Source organism: Megalobrama amblycephala, linkage group LG15, assembly GCF_018812025.1.
Source record: "Megalobrama amblycephala isolate DHTTF-2021 linkage group LG15, ASM1881202v1, whole genome shotgun sequence".
NCBI classification, from domain to species: domain Eukaryota; kingdom Metazoa; phylum Chordata; class Actinopteri; order Cypriniformes; family Xenocyprididae; genus Megalobrama; species Megalobrama amblycephala.
Genome location: NC_063058.1, coordinates 10,609,828 through 10,631,706, shown reverse-complemented (window position 1 = coordinate 10,631,706; position 21,879 = coordinate 10,609,828). Strand labels below are relative to the sequence as shown.

Below are 21,879 nucleotides of genomic sequence, written 5' to 3'. Positions count from 1 at the left end.
TATCCAAACCCTCTCCAATCACCTGGCTCTGTCATGGTACGCTACGCCCATTTTTATATAAATATTTATTGTGGTGTACTACGCATATTTCACAGGTATGAAAAATATATCTGACCTGTATTTCAGCATGATTTACTCTTTGAATAACCACAACCTCGCCCTTCAAACGATACTAAACAAACAATGTCAGATAACTCATCTAACCTGTCCTATATGCAGTATACACAACCTGAACAAAGTTGGCATTTCCTTATACACATCAATGCGAACAGTTTAGACGTTACGGTGCGTAATTGGTATGCCTCTCATTAGCAAGAAGGCAATTAATGAGGATGTTTAATGTCTTCAGAGAAAGGGGAGATGAGAGAGAACAAGTTCATACGCCTACACCGATGCAACAGTGTGAGAATTCATTCAAAATTACATTTCCAAATGCAGAAGATTCATGAGAGCCATAATTACTCCAAAATCAATACACATTGTTGAAGATAATGAAAATGGTCTGTTGAAGATAAAAGACAAAGGTGCAGATTATCTCCCCAAATGGAAGGAAAAAAACATCCATCCTCTGGATGCATCTGTACTGACCGTTCTGACAGACACTGTTATTTTAGCTGTGTAAAGGTGTTGTTTTGTCAATGTTCCATAACACCTCACATTTCACTGCTGTTAATTCAGTAAAGACCAAGAGAGGTAGAAACCAAGACTGGGATGATGCAGTAAATTTAGGGCCAATTACCCAGGTGGGAGTGATGTGGATTGGAGAGCTCCCAAAATACACAACCTTAAAAGCGATGATGGTTGTGCAACCATGTTTCGATTTTTCCTACAGTCTTGACATTTTTTTAGTACATCTTACAAGATTACAAGATCAAAGATTTACCAAATTTTACAATGAGGTCCCATTTGTTAACGTTAGTTAATGCAATAATCAACATCAAAAGGGTCCTATTATTTTATTTTATTTTTTTACATTTTCAGCATTCTTTAGTGTGTAACGTTTCTGTTTGAGCATGAAAAAGGTCTGTAAAGTTATAAAGTAAAAAGTCTCTTCAAAGGGAGTTATTCTCTATATCAGTAAGCACACTCTAAAAAATAAAACATTGGTTCAACAAAAAAAAAAAAAAAATATGTTAACGTTTTCCACTAGAATTTTTAACTTAAGCCAATTGGGAGAATTACATTAATTCAAAGCAATATTGTGAGTTGATCCAACATAATGTTTTAAGTGAGGTGAAGACGTTTTTTGCCACAATAAAAACACATTTCTAAGTAACTTAATAATTGTCAACATGAATGCAACTATTTAAGTTGATTCAACATAATGTTTTAAGTAAGGTGAAGACGCTTTTTGGACACAATAAAATGCATTTCTAAGTAACATGAACTTACCAAGCACCGCTTGTCACCATTATGGTAAATCTCCAAAAACCCACATTAACAGAAACTCTTCTAAATTAGCATAACAAATCAATAATTACTGCTAAATCTCCCTTACCATTAATTTTGTGCAAAAAACATTACATAACACTTAATTTTAGCATTTACTCTCCCTTTCAAGTGCCATGGGCAAAGCATGATGGGAAATATAAATCCCAGCCCAGTTTCACTTAACTTAAGTTCGTCTAAATTAAAAGAAGTGTTCATACAACTCAAAACAATGAATCATGTTTACACGTCATCAGATTGTATTTTACATTAACAGAACTTAAAATGTAATACATTTTTGATTAACTGAAAATGTTAAAATCAATAGGCATAATTTGTGTGTCATCCAAGCTCAATAAAATAACAATTACAAGTAAAAAGTCTAACAGCATTTCAGAACTTGATTTTTTATTTCACAACAATATATATATTTAAGTAATGACTAAAGGTCCCCTGAATTAGTTTTTAGAGTGCACTGTTTCTGAACTCCCTGAAATGCCTTGATTTTAGTCTTGAGTTTTCTTCAGAGAACGAACATGTCATAATAGTCCTCATTTAAATAATTCCCACCCAATGCATTTGCAGGAAAAAAGGAACAAGACCTGATTGAGACGAGTTAATAGTGTGTTGAAACTTGTGGTTATTGTAAGTGGTGTGACATTTCACAAGAACGCTTGAAGTGGTTGACCAATCACAACAGACTGGTCCAACTGACCAATCAGAGCACACTGTGCTTTTTGGAAGGAGGGGCTTCCTAGAGACAACAAACTAAAAAGGGGTGCGTTTCCAAAAGCGAACCATGGTCGCAAGTTCCGTCATTACCAATAGAGTTTGATGGGACTTACGACCATAGTTGGCTAACGATGCTTTCGGGAAAAGCACCCCAGAGCGTTACTGACAGAGTGGGAAGAGAGGTGCTGCAACAATGTCAAATATGTGACTTTTTTTTTTTTTTTTACTTTTAAAGGTGAAAAATTTTACAAACTTTTAAGTGATTTCTGCGAACGCTGTTGAAAGTGGATTGGACTGAGCAGCACAACACAAGTTGTAGCCAATCAGCAGTAGGGGCGTGTCCACTCATGATGGGGGAGGAGAGAGAGTGAGCAAGAGGAAGATTTGAACAACAAACTCATGCTTACGTATACTCTTATGTACTGTTCATTTTTTGTTCTTCATTGTCATTCGTTTGTCAACTGCCCTTTATTTTTTGCGAAGCATAATTTTCTTTTTTTTCAGCTATGATAGAGACACATCTCTTGCATTTTGGGGGCGGAGCAATGGAGGTAAGGGTGTTTTTGTTTGGGTTGATTTCAAACATCAACTGTGTTTCTCAGAAATCGCTTACTGCACCTTTAAAGGTGCCCTCGAATGAAAAATTGAATTTACCTCGGCATAGTTAAATAACAAGAGTTCAGTACATGGAAATGACATACAGTGAGTCTCAAACTCCATTGCTTCCTCCTTCTTATATAAATGTCATTTGTTTAAAAGACCTCCGAAGAACAGGCGAATCTCAACATAACACCGACCGTTACGTAACAGTCGGGGTGTACGCCCCCAATATTTGCATATGCCAGCCCATGTTCCCAACATTATGAAAGGCATTAGACAAGGGCAGGCAGTAACGTCTGGATCTGCACAGGTGAATCAACAGACTAGGTAAGCAAGCAAGAACAATAGCAAAAAATGGCAGATGGAGCAATAATAACTGACATATGATATCATGATATTTTTAGTGATATTTGTAAATTGTCTTTCTAAATGTTTAACACAACTTCATTCTTTATAAATCTCTCCAACAGTGTAGCATTAGCCATTAGCCACGGAGCACAGCCTCAAATTCATTCAGAATCAAATGTAAACAATATAACAGTATACAATACTCACATAATCCGATGCATGCATGACGAACACTTTGTAAAGATCCATTTGAGGGTTATATTAGCTGTGTAAACTTTGTTTATGCACCGTTCAAGGCAAGCGCAAGCTCCTTTGGCGTGGAGCATGAGAATTAAAGGGCCAGTAGCCCTGAATCGGCTCATTTATAATGATGCCCCAAAATAGGCAGTTAAAAAAATGAATAAAAAAAAAATCAATGGGGTATTTTGAGCTGAAACTTCACAAACACATTCAGGGGACACCTTAGACTTATATTACATCTTTTAAAAAAGTTCTAGGGAACCTTTAAAGGATCAGTTCACTTTCAAATGAAAATTAGCCCAAGCTTTACTCACCCTCGAGCCATCCTAGGTGTATATGACTTTCTTCTTTCTGATGAACACAATCGGAGTTATATTAATAAATGTCCTTATGCATTTGAGCTTTATAATGGCAGTGAACAGGGGTCATGAGTATGAGCTGAAGAAAGTGCTTCCACCCACATCCATCCATCATGAACGTACTCCACACGGCTCCGGGGGGTTAATAAAGTCCTTCTGAAGCAAAGTGATGCATTTGTGTAAAAAAAATCCATATTTAACAAGTTATGAAGTAAAATATCTAGCTTCCGCCAGACCGGCTTCCATATTCAAGTTATGAAGCTTTTTCCGTAAGTTGAATAGGGAAGGTGTAGGACGTAGCGTGAGCTTTTTGAACTGCGAGAGTTTTACACTTTCTTCGTAACTTGAATATGGAAGGCGGAACTAATCCTTTAAGCATGAAAACCTATTCTAGTATAGACCCAAAATCAAGACTTTTTAAAAAGGCATAATACTATAATTAGTATTATGCCTTTTTAAAAAGTTACTTATTATATATATATATATATATATATATTTTTTTTTTACAGTATTCATTAATCTTTGTTAATGTTAGTTAATAAAAATACAACTATTCATTATTTGTTAATATTAGCTCAGGTCCATTAATAATATTTTAACATTAACTAAGATTACTAAATGCTTTAGAAGTATTTTTCATTATAGTTCATGTTAACTAATGCTAACAAATGAAACCTTACTGTAAATTGTTACCAAGGTTTTTTTTTTTTTTTAAACTAAAACGAAAAAACATCATAAGATCAACTTATTTCAATTTGGACCACATATTTTCATCTTTTCATACCATAGAAGTGCAATTACACAGAGAAACACAGCAGCGATTTATCTTTCATCACTGCTGAACTGACTATCATCTCGAAAATGAGGAGAAATGAGAGACATTATTTGCCTGACAGGCTTGTTATAAAGAGTAAATGAGAAAACATGTAAGCAATCATAGCAAGGAACACCCAGACATCATAAAACGCTTTTAAATCAAGGGACCTGAAGTCAATAGGCCAAGCAGACTATGTAGAGATGATTTTGAGGGGAAAATACGCAAAGATTAGATAATAGTAGATAGTAATGGGAAATAATAATAACAGAAAAAAGGATAATAAAATTCTGATGACAGATGCACAACAGAAGCTTCAGGCTGAACTAATTCAGAATGATTTGTTGATTAAAATGCAGACTTTTACTTTTTAAATAACAAATGACTAGCCAGACAGATCAGCCATAACTGACAATAAATTAAAAAGTCCAAAAATCCAATAAATAATAAATAAATTTCAAATAATGTCTATAGGCCACGATATATGTGCAATATATAATAAATGAACATATATAATATTAATATAACTTATATATTAATAACAAAATGTTGTATAAAATGTATTTAAATTTATATATTATGTTATACTCTGTAAATTACATACATGTTAATTTATAATATATTAATATAAATTAATATGTAACATGCAAATTAATATAAAATAATACATTATTATTATTATTATTATTATTATTATTAAATATTATGTTTTAAATAATTTTATAAATTGTATTTTTTTCCATATACATATTTTATTTATATTTTATATTATATAATATTATTTATTATAAAGCACAAACAGTCCTGTAAAAAATGTTAAATATAAATAAATATACAAAGTAATATAAAATAATATACAATTTCTAATATATATTTTTTTAAAAAATTATATGACATTTTTCAATATACATATTTTATTTACATTTTACATATTAATTTATTATAAAGCACAAATGTTATTTAGGCAAAGCAGTTCATACAAAGAATGTTAGATTTAAAATCAAATATATATTAATATAAATTCATATGTAAAGTAATATAAAATGCTATAAAATTTATAACATGCATTTTACATGGTATTTTTAATATACATTTTTTTTTTATATTTTATATATAATTTTATTTTTTTATAAAGCACAAACTCATTATTTAGGCAAAGCAGTTCATATGAAATTTTAGATTAAAAATGATTAAATACATATTGTTTGTATTTTGTGTAAAAAGATTATAATGTGCAGTTCTACATTCTTTAATGGCTGTGCTTCATTTATACTGTCTTTTTACTCTCTTTTTTTTCCATGTAAGATCCCTGTTATTTATTCTCCCTGAATCCATTCCCTATACTGAAATAACAACCGCTGCCATTATATCGAGAAAAGCGCAACAAGCAATTGTCTTCTCCCTGAGATGAACAATTTAAAAAAGAAAAGCTACTGTAGCATGTCAAAGTCGATTCCTTATTGTGAAAATGAAGTGGCTGAAAACAGTCAAATGTTCGAAGGGCTCTTGATGTCTTGCCATTGCTTTAAGTTTGATCTTGCTGTTTGAATCTGGATTATAACATGGCTGGAGGCCATCGTCAGTGTAAACACACAAACCTTGTGAGAGGCATGCCAGAAACAGCTGATCAAATCTGAAATAAAGATTCATAGTACAGATAGTTATGATGCTGAAATCACAACAATTAGGCTGATAAGCTGAAAATTGGTGTAGAGTTATTTTAACATGTAAAGACTTTTTGTAGATGCACAAAATATAACTTTAACATCACATTCTAGTTTTACCAAAGTCACTTTACTAAAAAGTTTTACCAAAGTCACCTTACTTCCCAGTGAATTCTGACAGGAAAATTCTGTCATCATCATGCAGCCTCAAAATTAACTAGTAAAAATGAAACTCTCACCCTTGCTGATTCAAATTATAATTAATTTCAATATGATGCTTTAATGCTAAAGCTTTTCTCAGAACTAACTTCACCATTGACTTCAATGGGAAAAAATACAATGGAAGTCAGTGGTGCCCCACAAACTGTTTAGAAACATTCTTCAAAATAACTTTCTTTGTGTTGAAGAGAACAAAAATAAATAAATACAGGATTTATCACATTTTTTTTGTCAAATCAACTTAAATAATTAATGTGGTTCAGATAACATAATATATTGAGTTTCTGTTGATTAAACCAATCGCCTTCTTTGTATTAACTCAAATCAAAATTTTAATTTTAACTTTTCTAAGTTAAACCCACAATTCTTTTTTACAGTGTGGAATAATGTGTTAGGGTGAGTAAATGATGACAGAATTTTCGTTTTTGGGTGAACTATCCCTTTAAAGTTTAACTAAGTGGTCCCGAAGTGATTTTTAGTGGATATAAGTCAGTTCCCCTCAAGTTCACAAAGGTGTCCTAAGAAAATTAGTTAATCAAATAACCATGAACATGTTCTACTAACATTTCATGTATTATCATTTGAAACCTAACAAATGTCTTTTTGTACAATGACTTGCTTGAAAAGTGTGCTTAATGGCACATAGTTTCATATTATGTTATATAATGTAAAGACATTCATTTAATTAATGTGGCATGAGTGTCTAAATACTTTTTGAAGCTAAAGTATGTGGAACTTTTAGCTTGATAACCTTGGAATGATATAGTAAATCATGTGCATGTTTTAATAAATCGAGGGAACGAAATAGTAAATTGTGCGCACGTTTTAGTAAATTGAGGGAACGAAATAGTAAATTGCGCACACGTTTTAGTAAATCGAGGAAAATAGTAAATTGTGCGCACGTTTTAGTAAATCGAGGGAATGATATAGTAAATCGTGTGCACGTTTTAGTAAATCAAGGGAACAAAATAGTAAATCATGCGCACGTTTTAGTAAATCGAGGGAACAAAATAGTAAATTGTGCACACGTTTTAGTAAATCGAGGGAAATAGTAAATTGTGCACACATTTTAGTAAATCGAGGAAACGAAATAGTAAATCGCGAACACCTTTTAGTAAATCGAGGGAATGATATAGTAAATCGTGTGCATGTTTTAGTAAATCAAGGGAACAAAATAGTAAATTGTGCGCACGTTTTAATAAATCGAGGGAATGATATAGTAAATTGTGCGCACATTTTAGTAAATCAAGGGAACAAAATAGTAAATCGCGCACACGTTTTAGTATATGGAGGGAAATAGTAAATCGTGCACATGTTTTAATAAATCGAGGGAATTATATAGTAAATAGTGCACACGTTTTAGTAAATCGAGAGAACAAAATAGTAAATCGTGCGCACGTATTAGTAAATCGAGGGAATGATATAGTAAATCGTGCACACATATTAGTAAATCAAGGGAACAAAATAGTAAATCGTGTGCACGTTTTAGTAAATCGAGGGAATGAAATAGTAAATCGTGTGCACGTTTTAGTAAATCGAGGGAACGAAGTAGTAAATCGTCCGCACGTTTTAGTAAATCGAGGGAACGAAGTAGTAAATCGTCCGCACGTTTTAGTAAAACGAGGGAATGAAATAGTAAATTGTGCGCACGTTTTAGTAAATCGAGGGAATGAAATAGTAAATCGTGTGCACGTTTTAGTAAATCGAGGGAACGAAGTAGTAAATCGTCCGCACGTTTTAGTAAATCGAGGGAACGAAGTAGTAAATCGTCCGCACGTTTTAGTAAAACGAGGGAATGAAATAGTAAATCGTGTGCACGTTTTAGTAAATCGAGGGAATGAAATAGTAAATCGTGTGCACGTTTTAGTAAATCGAGGGAACGAAGTAGTAAATCGTCCGCACGTTTTAGTAAAACGAGGGAATGAAATAGTAAATTGTGCGCACGTTTTAGTACATCGAGGGAACAAAACAGTAAATCGTGTACACCTTTTAGTAAATCGAGGAAACGAATTAGTAAATCGTGCGCACGTTTTAGTAAATCAAGGGAACGAAATAGTAAATCATGCACACATTTTAGTAAATCGAGGGAACGAATTAATAAATCGTGTACACAATTTAGCCTACTATTTTTTTTCCTGCATGTCATGTCCAGCGCTCCATAGTTAACTGAAATCACAAAAAGAAATGTTTCATTCGATTTATTAAACTGATATAGCTTATAGGCTATGTAATAAAAATCCATCACTTTATTTACGTATTTTTAAAGACTCTTAACTATTTTAAATAGTAATTTTGTAGGTTTGCTAATAAGGCACCCAATTTGGCGTAAAACTTCGTACGACACTAGTAAATTTACGCTCACTCGTTTTGGACAACGCGCTTTAGGTAGCCGACATCGCAATCAGTCACAAGACACGTGAGAACCAATTGCGTTCGGAAGACGCGACGCACCTTCACGCGCCAAGTTTAAATCTGCACATGCATGAATACAATTTACAAACAGTGGTATAATATTAGATTAGTTTATCAGTAAACAACGACTTGAATCTCGATTTGTTAGCAAGCACACAAAGCTAGGCATATCGCATGGTTTCCGAAGACTTTTTGTTTTGTTTTGTTTTGTTTTTTGACGGTCCGTTCCCACTTTCATTGTTAGTAATTTGTGTTTCTTTAGAAGAAAGAAAGTCATACAGGTTTGTAACGACATGAGGGTGAGTAAATGGCGACAGAAATTATACTTTAATAATCCCTGAACAGGTGAGCTGGATGTGATAGTAGCCTACAGTCAAGTAACTTACATTACAGTTTTTTAATTCCTTTTCTAACACTTTAAAATGATCTGTTAACATGAACTATATGAACACTACAGTATTTATTAGCCTAATCTTAATGTTAATCTCAACATTTAGGCCCATCTGTTTAATGCTCTGTAAACTAACATGAACATTTGTGTTAACTAACATTAAAAAAGGTTATTAAATGCTGTTAAAATATATTGCTCATTGTTTTCTTATGTTATTTAATGCATTAACCACTGTAAGCAAATGAGACCTTATTGTATGCTACTATTCCTTTCTGACCTTTCAGCTAAACGTAACCACTTCGACGTACTCGTGCACGCGGTGAACTTGACTTGTTTAGCTTGTCATATCCAAGTTGCAAGACCATGCCAAAGTCCACGTGCAGTGCTCTGAGGGGGCGTGGCTCTTCCGCACTGATCACATGCGGCAGGCATGCTGTTTATAACGCCGCAGGGAGAACCCGCAACCAAACGAAATATTTCATTAATAAGGGCACCTCGAGTTTGCTGTTGTTTAGTATAAAAACACGCCCTAAACATGCTGCTATAAAACTTTGCTTTCCCCGAGGCTTCGATCAACTGAAGTCAGAGCTCAGACCAACTTAATCTACTGCGCTCTTCCACTGATTAAACAAACATAACGAGAGTGACACTTTAGTTATTTTAGTCAGTGCAACAAGCTGCATTTGTTGCTAAATGCAAGGTATTGTTTATATAGTTTGAGGTTTAACTTGTGCAATAATTTCATATCAGCACATTATATGAGCTGTATTTGGGTTATTCTGCCAATAATAGCCTGTGCATCATCAGAATCATAAAATAAGTATCTTGAATATTTAATATGCAAGGCAGGAATATAAGAAATACCTTAAAATAAATTTCTTATACCTATATTGGAATAATATGTCTGTCTCCAGAATCAAGAACCATTCAGAGGTTAAAACTTTACTGTACTTTATAGGCATTTGAGCTGCCAAACCTTGATATAAATCTTACATTCGTAGCTAAAAGATGGTGATAAATAGTTATGATGAACATTTTTGCATAACTTTACTATAGACCTGGGTATAAAAATATTTTCTCATTAACATTAGCTAACTCACAAATAAGGAAAAATGGACAGTAAAGAATAGTTGTGTTTGTGAACCGATTTTGAGTTTATTATTTTACGTCTTAAATATGCATATGTGAAGAAGGACTTAAAATTGGTATGTTTTCAAATGTGGAATAAAATATTTATAAAATGTAAGCAATGTTTATTGAGTAACCAAATGTAATGAGGCAAAGAAAAATGCTGTAATGTATTTCCTAGTCTTGATTATGTGTAAATAATATATAGGCTATATAAAATTTCAGCTCTCATACTTTTTGCCACATAAACCAAACGTGTACACTGAAAAAAAAAGAATTGTTGGTTTAACTTAAAAAAGTAAGTTGCCTTAATTTTCTGAAATTAAAAATTTGAGTTAATACAATGAAGGCGATTGATTTAATCAACAGAAACTCGAAATATTATGTTATCTGTGAACCATATTAATTATTTAAGTTGATTTGACAAGAAAAAAAATGTTGAAAAAAAAAATGAATTTTTTTTTTTTTTACAGTGTAGATGCAGGGATTATAAAAACATATCAGCAATGTCTAATCTGAGCAAAAGCGCAATATGTGCGCTTAGAGATCACATATTATGTGTTTTAAAGCAGAAAATGTGCGGCTGTATCATTAAAACATGGGCAAAGCCATGAAAGTGCCACTGTTAATAGGTCTCACACACATCCATTCATCGGCTATTGACAGTGTCTCCCTGTTGAGCGGCTGCACCGGAGCTCCTCTCTAGCGCTGCCAGTGGACAATCAAACCTACACACCCACCTCTGTCTACACTCGCCTGTTCAACATTTCTTACTTCTGCTAGAAAAATACATAGCTACACCAAACCTCTGAGCTCTGAATCGCATCGCGGCGCATCGTGATACACCAGCAGCAATAGCTCCAAAAGAAAGCACAACATGGAGTCCCCTCCAGATCCAGCGAGCGACCCGGGCAACGGCGTCTCAGAGCCGGTTACCCCGGTCAGGGAAACCCCGGTAAACCTGGAGACCCTCCGCAAAGCTGAGCACCAAGCCCCGGTGCGCCGGCAGAGCTGCTCCAGCACCAACAGAGGTGAGAGACATTGATTATTTGGAATCGATACGACATTGATTCTCCGTAGTGATGATGAGCAAAACTTCAAAGTGAATTCATTTCAACTTAAATGGCGCGCGCACCGCGTAAAAAAACGATTCCAGTGCGTTTGTTTCACTGGAAAGCGCGTGGTGAATTGGAATAAACGGCTTTTATGAAATATATCGGATTTAAGATGCTTTTAGAGTTGCTGTTCTCGTATAAACCGAAGGAGCCTGCCATTGTTGGATGTATGACAGCACTGACACTGAAGACTAAAAAATAAACACATTCGTTTATCAACAAAAATCAAAATTTGGCAATATGAAAGTTAATTTCTGATTTAAATAATGGTGTAAAATAATATAAAGATATATCATTGTACATAATAACGTTCTCAAGTCGAACTTATGTGGAGTATAGACTGTTTAAATGAGAATGAGGCAGTGGTATAATTCACGGCACGCGCAGTGTTTTTATTAGATGTTTGTTTATTTTTTTAAGCGTTATATTTTTTATATTTCATTCATTGATTGTCAGCATGCCTTTACTTGCCCATTGCACGTGTTCGTATGCTTATCGGAGGCGCACAAATATATATTTTGCATATGTAAAATAAACATTAAAGGCATTTGAGCTTCCCGTAATGATTTAATATCTAAATGTAATGAATCTATGTCTAAATATGATTGTTTTACAGTACAGACAGTAGATTTCTAGCCACTCCCCCTTCGGTGTCTCTATTCAACTCATCCAAGTTCAATGCAAAATGTATCTGCGATTATACAGACCAAAAAGTGACGTGACAGTATAAAGTAACATTGTGAATCTCTTTTCAGCTTGTTATGTGTCGCGCTGAGGGGTATATTTAGAGGCTGATATGTTGAATGTGGAATGTAAGCTGGTTATGTAACAAGTTTTGCCATAAACAGAGCAGGGAAAATCATTCGATATCTGTAATGTTGAAGTCTGTGATTCAGCGTGTTTTTATGATAACGCTGTGGCGAATGTGTGTAGTGATACTTTGCGTAATGTCGTTTTGTTTTTGTTTGGTTTATTAGGTAAAATTGTATGCAAGTCCGGGACTTGAACTCGGGTCCACTTGCGTCCTAAACGAAAATATTACCGCTGGACTGTGAAGGTGATGCGCGCATGTGTGTTGTTCTTAGTTTATATAAATTATTCATGTTTGTCGTCGATTAGAAAATTAGCAGAAATTACTTTGAATAGTAAAAATGAATTGCATGCATGGTTTAAATCCTAATGAATCTATAATAAATCTCCCGTTCCCTCTCTAGCCCTTTAGAAGGACGTTGTTTCACTTTTGTTGCATGGTACTTTCCCAGCACTGTGCAGTTATGTAATAGCAGTCAGAGGAGGCAGGTATAGGGAGGCTCTGTCCGGATGGGAGTTTTTAGGCAAGTCTGTGCCATTTTTTTAAAAGTAGGAGATTGACTTTGAGACACTCCTAACCTGCTGACCTATATTCACCCCCACCCTTTACAGCAGGACTAAAGTGCATCTAGAAGGGAAAGGCAAAAGAAAGAACGCCTTAGCCCTGTTATGTAACCCTTGTGTGAATGGGCGATGAGAAACAAAGTGTTCAGTGGGACTGCTCTGCTCGCCTGTGTTAGAAATCCACTTTGCTTTCGCAAGACTTGTGCAACAAACACGCCAAGAGAGTCAATAAAGACCTGTGCGGTCATGACGTCAGTTTGGAGGCTGTTTTACAATGACAGGTTTTGATTTATGACTAAAATATAGTATGTGAGAGACAATTTGTTCTATATCATAAGTGATACAGTCATACGTCAAATATGAATTTTGAAGCGTTTATGTTAGTTGCTATAGAAGCAATTAATGCTTTACTGATTCATCAATGATGCATACATCATTTTGGTAGTTGTAGTCCTGATTTAGCAACCTTTTAGAATCATACTTAAAAAACTCTACATTGAGAACTCATGTTTGAGGTATGATTATTTAAAATTCACAATAATATTAACCAGACTCCTTATAAATCAAAATCCACCATTCGAAATCTATATTTCTGTGGAAACTCGTAAATGTTAATGGACCATAAACTAAACAGCTATTGATAATGCCGGTAGTTGTCTATTAGAGCGGCAAAAGTTTAGAAAAGTTGATACCCAGCTGTTAGTATGAATACTAAAAATATGTTATTATTATTAATAATTCATAATTGATTATTATTGATTCATATATGAAAGTCAAAATTTGGCTGTTTTTTTTTCAACATAATAGGTCTACATGATTTATGACAAATCAAAAAAAAAAAAACATTCACAATTAATCATTTTTGGTAATAGAATTGGAATTAAATTACTTTAGTAGATCAAGACAGTGACTAAACTGTCAACATAATTTCAGTGAACAATTTAAAATTACTTGGTGACTTTCAAAAGTGTACATGGTGCACAAGTTTGATAACTTTTTATATATTTTATCTTGGACTTTTGGCATCAAGTTTTATTGAGCTTGTGATTTGGTGTGTAAATTCTGCTTTATTCTTGATTTAAGTCAACATACCGATACACTTTGAACCCTAACGCTCCAAATAATTAATTGGATTGAGTAGGACAAACTTAAATTAAACAAATTAGTTCAGTCAAATCAACTTTTACGAGTATTTAGCACTTTCTTTTGCATTCAAGTTCACAGAACTGAAATATTTTAAGTAAACTGAACTGTTTCATTGTTTTGAGTTTTATGAACTTATTTCTTTTAATTTAGGCAAACTTAAGTTTAACTGAAACTGGGCTGGGATTCCTATTTCCCAGCATGCTTTTCCAGTGGCCCTCGAAAAGGGAGAGTAAATGCTAAAATTGAGTGTTATATAATGTTAGATTAATGTTAATTGAGAGATTTAGTAGTGATTAATGTTTTGTTATGCCAATTTAGAATAGTTTCTGTTAATGTGGGTTTTTGGAGAGTTACCATCATGGTGACAAGTGGTGCATTGTATTCATGTGCACAACTTTGATGTATGACCCAACATGCATAAATATGTGTTGCTGCGGAGCTGTAAATATCACTATAGATATTTAATATTATTTTTTTTTCTTTAATTGTGCAGCCTCAATAGACACTGTAAGAGAGAGACAGGAAATGTTGCAACAATAAAGTTTAATACATTCTGATTTGTTATAATAGCTGATGGTGTTCTTAAACCATATACATTTTTTTTTAGACTATACGTAAATATCAATGTCACACTCAAGTACAGATTTTAGCAGCTGTGACTGTTAATCATATTTTGGCTGCTTAAACACTGAAAATTGCGGTTTAGTCAGATCTCATAATTGCGCACAGTAGGGTTCCACATGCGAAACTGGTTTATTATTAGTTAACCACAAGCAGTTTGTGGTTTTGCTTGTGGTGTGTAAGTAAGTTTATTTGACTTTGGCTGCATTGGCTGTGATTGTGGGTTTCGGAGGCGATCTCAGCGCAGGAATTGAATTAAAACACTTTTCAGCAGATCTATGAAACGAAGCAAACCACATTGCTTTGATCTCAAGTGAAAAGGGAATATGACTGAGGCTTTTACAAGATGACCGGTTAAATTTCTAAAGAAAATTATAGGAACTCTGTTTCTGTTAATTGAAGTTTTCCTTTCATGCGTTTAAGTTCAGATAGTGTTATTAGATTATTCAAGTTCAAACATTTTCTGCCCCTTTTATTAAGAAAGTATATAATACATTTTGAGAAAAGACATCCTTAAACTGCACTTGGCTTGTTTTTATGACCAGAATAGCATCTTTTTGGCTGTGAGACTTATTAAAACTGTTTATGTAATGTTGACCTAAATGTCACCCAATAGACTAATTTTTATACAAAAACGACGCGTTTTGAAAATTATGGAAAGAAAATCTCAGGAAAGAAGTTCACAACCATTGTTTCTCTTTCACTAACTTTAGTTTTTTGCCTGTTTTATATTTACTTGTGATGCACAATTTATCGGCCATCATATCGGTATCACCCAATATATGAACATTTTTAATGTTATCGACCTGAAAAGAAAATCTGGCCGATAAATAATTGGCTACATAAAATTATAATGAAAACAATCCTGTAAAAGAATGTTGTGAATTCTTTGTTTGCCTGTGTTTTAGAGCCGACAAGAGTTCGCTTGTGCATTGGCACTTGTTTGAAACGGTAATATTAATTTTAGATGTTTTTTTTTCAAAATGTTTTTAAAAATACACTGGTTCAAACTAGGATACTGTACTGTATATGTTTGATTTATGTTGAAGTGCTTGGGACATGGCTTTTAATGGTGAGACTTTTGTAATCAGGCTCTCAAAATTATATGGATTTAGATTTATCGGCCAATATATTGGTTATCGGCTTACAAAAATAAAGAATTATCGGTTATCGGTATTGGCCAAAATGTTCATATTGTTGCATTCCTAATATTTAATATATATCATTATCAATACTGTTTAAGTGGTGCATAATATATCGGTCACAATATCGGTATCGGCCGCTATGTCCTTTTTTACTGTTATCATCGGCCTGATAAGAAAATTTCGCCAATATATTAAAGCCGGTAAATAATGGATTATTTCCTTAAAGGTGCCCTAGAACCAGTTTTTACAAGATGTAATATAAGTCTAAGGTGTCCCCTGAATGTGTCTGTGAAGTTTCAGCTCAAAATACCCCATAGATTTTATTTAATTAATTTTTTTAACTGCCTATTTTGGGGCATCATTAACTATGCACTGATTCAGGCTGCGTCCCCTTTAAATCACACGCTCCCTGCCCCCCGAGCTCTCGACTATAATATAGTGCATAAACAAAGTTCACACAGCTAATATAACCCTCAAATGGATCTTTACAAGATGTTCGTCATGCATACTGCATGTATGCGTCGGATCATGTGAGTATAGTATTTATTTGGGTGTTTACATTTGATTCTGAATGAGTTTGATGGTGCTCCGTGGCTAAAGCTAACATTACACACTGTTGGAGAGATTTATACAGAATGAATATGTGTTTATGAATTATACAGACTGCAAGTGTTTAAAAATGAAAATAGCGACGGCTCTTGTCTCCGTGAATACAGTAAGAAATGATGGTAACTTTAACCACATTTAACAGTACATTAGCAACATGCTAACGAAACATTTAGATAGACAATTCACAAATATCACTAAAAGTATCATGATATCATGGATCACGTCAGTTATTATTGCTCCATCTGCCATTTTTCGCTGTTGTTCTTGCTTGCTTGATGATTCAGCTGTGCACAGATCCAGACGTTACTGGCTGCCCTTGTCTAATGCCTTGAACATGAGCTGGCATATGCAAATATTGGGGCGTACCTATTAATGATCCCGACTGTTACGTAACAGTAGGTGTTATGTTGAGATTCGCCTGTTTTTCGGAGGTCTTTTAAACAAATGAGATTTACATAAGAAGGAGGAAGCAATGGAGTTTGAAACTCAGTGTATGTCTTTTTCATGTACTGAACTCTTGTTATTCAACTATGCCAAGATAAATTCAGTTTTTGATTCAAGGGCACCTTTAAGCTGAGACACTTCAGATGCATACTGTTCACAATAATAGTTTTGAATTGCTTGAAATATGATTGGAATCACTTCAAAAAGAAAAATACACGTAAGTGCAACACGTACAGCGCAAGTATGTCATATAGGCTACATAAAATTATAATGAGAACATTATAATTGTGTGCTTGGGACATGGCTTTTAATGCTGAGACTTTTGTCTTTGTAATCAGGCTCTCAAAAATAATATAAAAATTTGGATTTGGATTTATCGGCCAATAAATCAGTTATCTGCTTTCAAATATAAAGAATTATCGGTTATCGGTATCGGCCAAAATTTTCATATCGGTGCATCCCTATTGTTAATAGTTAGTAAAGTAGTTGTTAAGTTTAGGTATTGGTAGGATTAAGGGATGTAGAATAAGATCATGCAGAATAAGGCATTAATATCTGCTTTATAAGTACTAATAAACAGCCAATATCCTAGTGATATGCATGCTAATAAGCAACTAGTTAATAGTGAGAATTGAACCCTAAACTAAAGTGTTACCCAAATGTTGTTATTATATTATAAACGATTCCTAAATAAAAGAATGTATACTGCAAGTAACACTAACAAAACATTAATTTCAATTGTCTGCATGACAATTAATGGTCAGCACAAAATTCATGATCATAACTGGCCTAGTGGTACATTAGGGGCCATTTACACAACACTGTTTTCAACTAAAAATGAAAAACTTTTTAGTTTTTTTGGTCGTTTTTGGTCGTTCATTTATGTGACAGCGGGTTTCACAGTGCAAGTTTTTGAAAATGATACCGTTATCGCCTCCATATAAACTACAATTTTTGAAAACGGTGTCAATGCGCATGCGTATTATGTGTTCAGTGACGTGTAGTGTGTTTTTTTTGGTTTTTTTACAAAGCTACATCGCCACCTACTGGCCTGGCATGAATAATACAGCGTTTTTAGTCTTTTTCGTGGATCCGTGTGAACGGGGATCATTTTGACGAATTTTTCGTCTGTATGCAAAAAACGTAAAGTATTAGTATACCGTTGTCGTGTAAACAATCTTTTTATATTCTTTTTTGAGGAATTGAATTTACTTAATGTAGTCTTATTTCAGATATATATTTATCTAGATTTATTGCACACATCTAAAATGATTCAACAAAGAAGTAAACGATCAGCCATTGTGGCTTAGTTTTTTTGTGTCAAACATCTAAAGCATTCTGCAAATTATAGTGCGTTGTTCAGACGGTACACTTAGCTTTGTCCACAGAAACCAACATGTGGGTGTGAAGACATTTAGAAAGGAACACATTTTCCCTTTTCATTTTCTATTTACACAATGCCCAAACTTGGCCTTTGACACAACAATTCTGACTTCATTTTTGCTTGTTATTATTTTTTACCTGTGCTTGTCCACATCCACAAAAGAACTCTGAGCAGGTCAGACATCACATTTGACCTTCTAGGAGTTGAAAGGCATAGCTGAAGAGAGACACGTGTTGTTTTAACCCTGAGTGTTGACGCTTGACGTCTTATTTGAGAGGAGCACTTGAAGGATAATGGAGGGTCAGACGAGAAAGCAAACAAATGCTTAAATCATTTAGAGAGTGTGTTATGACTACATATGGCATCTTTAATGATCTGTTTTTAGCAGCAATGGAAGTTCAGGCTTGTGTGTTGTAGCTTTAGGGCTTTTGATCTTATGAAGGTCTTTTGCTTCCATTTTACGTGTATAATCTTGCATTTAAGTGAAATTGGTTATTTAATGTAAAAAATATAGGACTTTTTTTATTAACTGGGTATTGATTGTGATCTAGGTATGGATTGTAATGCCATCACCCTCATGTCATGGTTTTGAAGAATCTTAATGCATTTTTTCCACATAATGGCAGTTTAGTGACCTCATATGTTCAGCTCTAAAAAGGACAAAAAACCATAAAAGTACCCTAAATGGTGTCAATATGGTTCATAAGAGAACTTTAGATATAGAACTTAATATATAATTTGCATTACAGTATGTTGGTGCCGATAGCCTAGTGGGCAGTGTGCCGACCTACAGTACAGCACTGTTGCGATTCAGGCAACCCGAGTTCAAGTCCCGACTTGCAGACCTTTCCCGATCCCGTCCCTCTCTCTCTCTTTAACTTCACTTACTGTCCTATCATAATAAAGGCAAAAACGCCAAAAATAAATCTTAAAAAATTGCATTACAGTTTTTTTCTTTATTATGATGGGACAGTAAGCGAAGTTGAGGAGAGAGGGAGAGGGGGACGGGATCGGGAAAAGTCCCGAACTCGGGTCACCCGAATCTCAACAGCGATATATTTCCACATGCTGCCCACTAGGCTATCGGTGGCGAAATACTGTAATGCAAATTATATATTAATGTATATAATAATGTTTTAAATATAATAACTTTTTTTCCACAAAAATATTAAGCAGCACAACTGTTTTCAACATTGATAATAATAAAAATTTTTCTTCAGCATCAAATCAGCATATTAGAATGATTTCTAAAGGATCATGTGACAATGAAGACTGGAATAATGATGCTGAAAATCTAGCTTTACCATCACAGGAATAAATTACACTTTAAAATGTATTCAAATAGAAAACAGCTCTTTTAAATTTTTAACAATATTACTGTTTTTACTGTATTTTTCATCATAAAGCCTTGGTGAGCATAAGAGACTTCTTCTTTCGAAATCATTAACAATGAAAGTATTACTGACCCCAAACTTTTGAACGGTAGTATCAGTATTGTACTCTGTTTTAGGCAAGTTTTTTTGTTTAAGATTTTGGAAGAAAACATATTCTTTGATCATTCCAGTTGGAGTAACTCCAAACAAAGGTTTGCTTTCCAACCTTTTAGTGGCGATGTCTATTGTACACCTCTAATTACATGAGTGCATGAATCATGGGATTTACATCAATCAAGTTGAGTAGATTTGCAGTGTCATGAGCTTGTTTTAATGGGATCTTTCCTGTTAACTCTCAGGCACGTTCGCCGCTTGTTTAGACTCAGGCTTGTTCAGGTTGCAGATGCACATGTGCTGAGCAGCGCCTTAACTTAATTTCTCCTTTATTGGAAGACAGCGGAATGACTGTGGGGTCTGCCATCTGTGAAGGACTAGCCTATAATTACTTATTAGTTGGCATGGCAGACAACAATATTTTGCTTGCTCCTAGCCTCGGTGTCAGAGTGTGATGGTGAAATCTGTCACCTGGCGGTGTGCTGATTGACTCCTTCCAGCAGGGGGGATTTTTTAGTGGCTGAATGAGCCAAGCTGAGCCCCTTTATTCAAACCCTGCAATTAGCCTAACAAATATTGTACACCGACACCAGCGTTTAACGTCGCACCGCCCAATGTGCTCAAGCTTAACCTGTGCAGTTTAACACATTCAACTAGGGTTGCCAAAAGTATCAACTTCTGTACCAAGGCGTCTATCAGCGGATCCCTAATATATCCGCTGATAGACGCCTGTAAGCACTCGTGAAGAGCGTCAAAGATGTGTATTTAGAACACGTTTTTGAAGCGTTGATCATTGTAGCAAATTAAAGACATATCTGTTGAGTGCATGAACACAACGGCCAATCAAGAGGTGTTTAAGAATCTGTTCAACAGCGCTCAAAATGCTAGGGGGAAATGCTGGTATTGTCACAAAATTTCAATACTGACTTGGTACCTAAGTCGGTGCTTTTGACAACCCTACATTCAACATTATACCACCCTGTCGGGCTTTTAAAGGAATAGATCACCCAAAAGGAATGAAGACCCCAAATGCTTTTTATACTTTTTTTTTTTTTTTTTTAAAGTGTAAAAAAACATAATGGAGATATAATTCAAGTTGAATTTTTATTAAGTGTTAACAATGAGATGGTTTTTATAATCAATTAGTGACACTTTTGGTTTTAACGAATGACGATATTTTCAAACATTGCTAACAGGCTGAAATCTAGCTAGCTAGCAAAAGGACAATCAAACATTTTATATTTAGTACAAGTTTTTAAAATGTTACAACGTTTTCCATGTTTTATAGCGGTTGTACCGAATGACCTGATGTTTCAGGACATGCATATGAGCAAGTGAAAACATTAATTTTTTAAATAGTTAAGAGAGTTAGTTACTTTGCTTCATGACCATGTGGTCCTTTGCAGGTGTCTGAATGATGTCACATCCTGTCACATGATATTGACCACATGACTTGATCCAAAATGGTCCCTTTATATTGGTTACTCCGAATGACATCAATGAAATTCATTCTTTCTCATAACAAATCAACGACTTCTACATATAACTTTAATACCATTTTGCACTGTTAATATATGATGTTCAAAAATTTTGCCAGAATAAAAAAATATATACATTTATTACATTTTAAGATATTTTAATCACAAATGAAATGGCTGTATTGGCGTTTGGTGGTTAAACCGAATGATCTGTTGACACTTCAAAATCTTTAAAAAACCTTTTATATATAACAAAATATAATTAAAACCTTTTGGATTCAATAAAAGAGATCTAGTTGTACTACCTTACATACTTTGGATGTCATATCTTTGTTTTTTGTTATTATTAAGGCCTTTGGACAAAAAAATGACCCGTCACATGACGTCATTGACCCTATAAAAGTATTGTATTTTATTTTTTTATTATCATTATTATTATTTTTTTTTTACCATTATTATAAGGAAAAGAGTGGCCAAGATATTGATATAGTCACACAGGAGGGTGAGTAAACAATGACAGAATTTTCACTTTTGCATGAACTATTCGACTTACTTCTGTCTACAGATATGCAGTTACATGCTGCTTTTAATGGAGCACACACCTCTTAATGGTAGTCTGGCCGTGGCAGTTGTTTTTGTTGGCTGGTCAGCAATATGCTGCTGAAAACCCCAGCTTGGTACGGGCTCCAGTCACTGGCCCCAGTCTGAGGACTTTTAATGTTGCAGCCAGTGCTATTTTAC

The 21,879-nt window shown here is 34.2% G+C and overlaps 1 protein-coding gene across 1 annotated transcript in view; it reads left to right on the top strand.

The window, feature by feature from the left end:
- The first annotated feature begins 11,006 nt into the window (after positions 1-11,006).
- The window catches only part of roraa (RAR-related orphan receptor A, paralog a), a 375,063-nt gene continuing 364,190 nt past the window's right edge, over positions 11,007-21,879 (top strand). Inside the window, exon 1 of the mRNA XM_048159652.1 lies at positions 11,007-11,366. Coding sequence (XP_048015609.1) covers positions 11,213-11,366 — 154 coding nt within the window. The 5' untranslated portion in view covers positions 11,007-11,212. The remainder of the gene's footprint in view (positions 11,367-21,879) is intronic.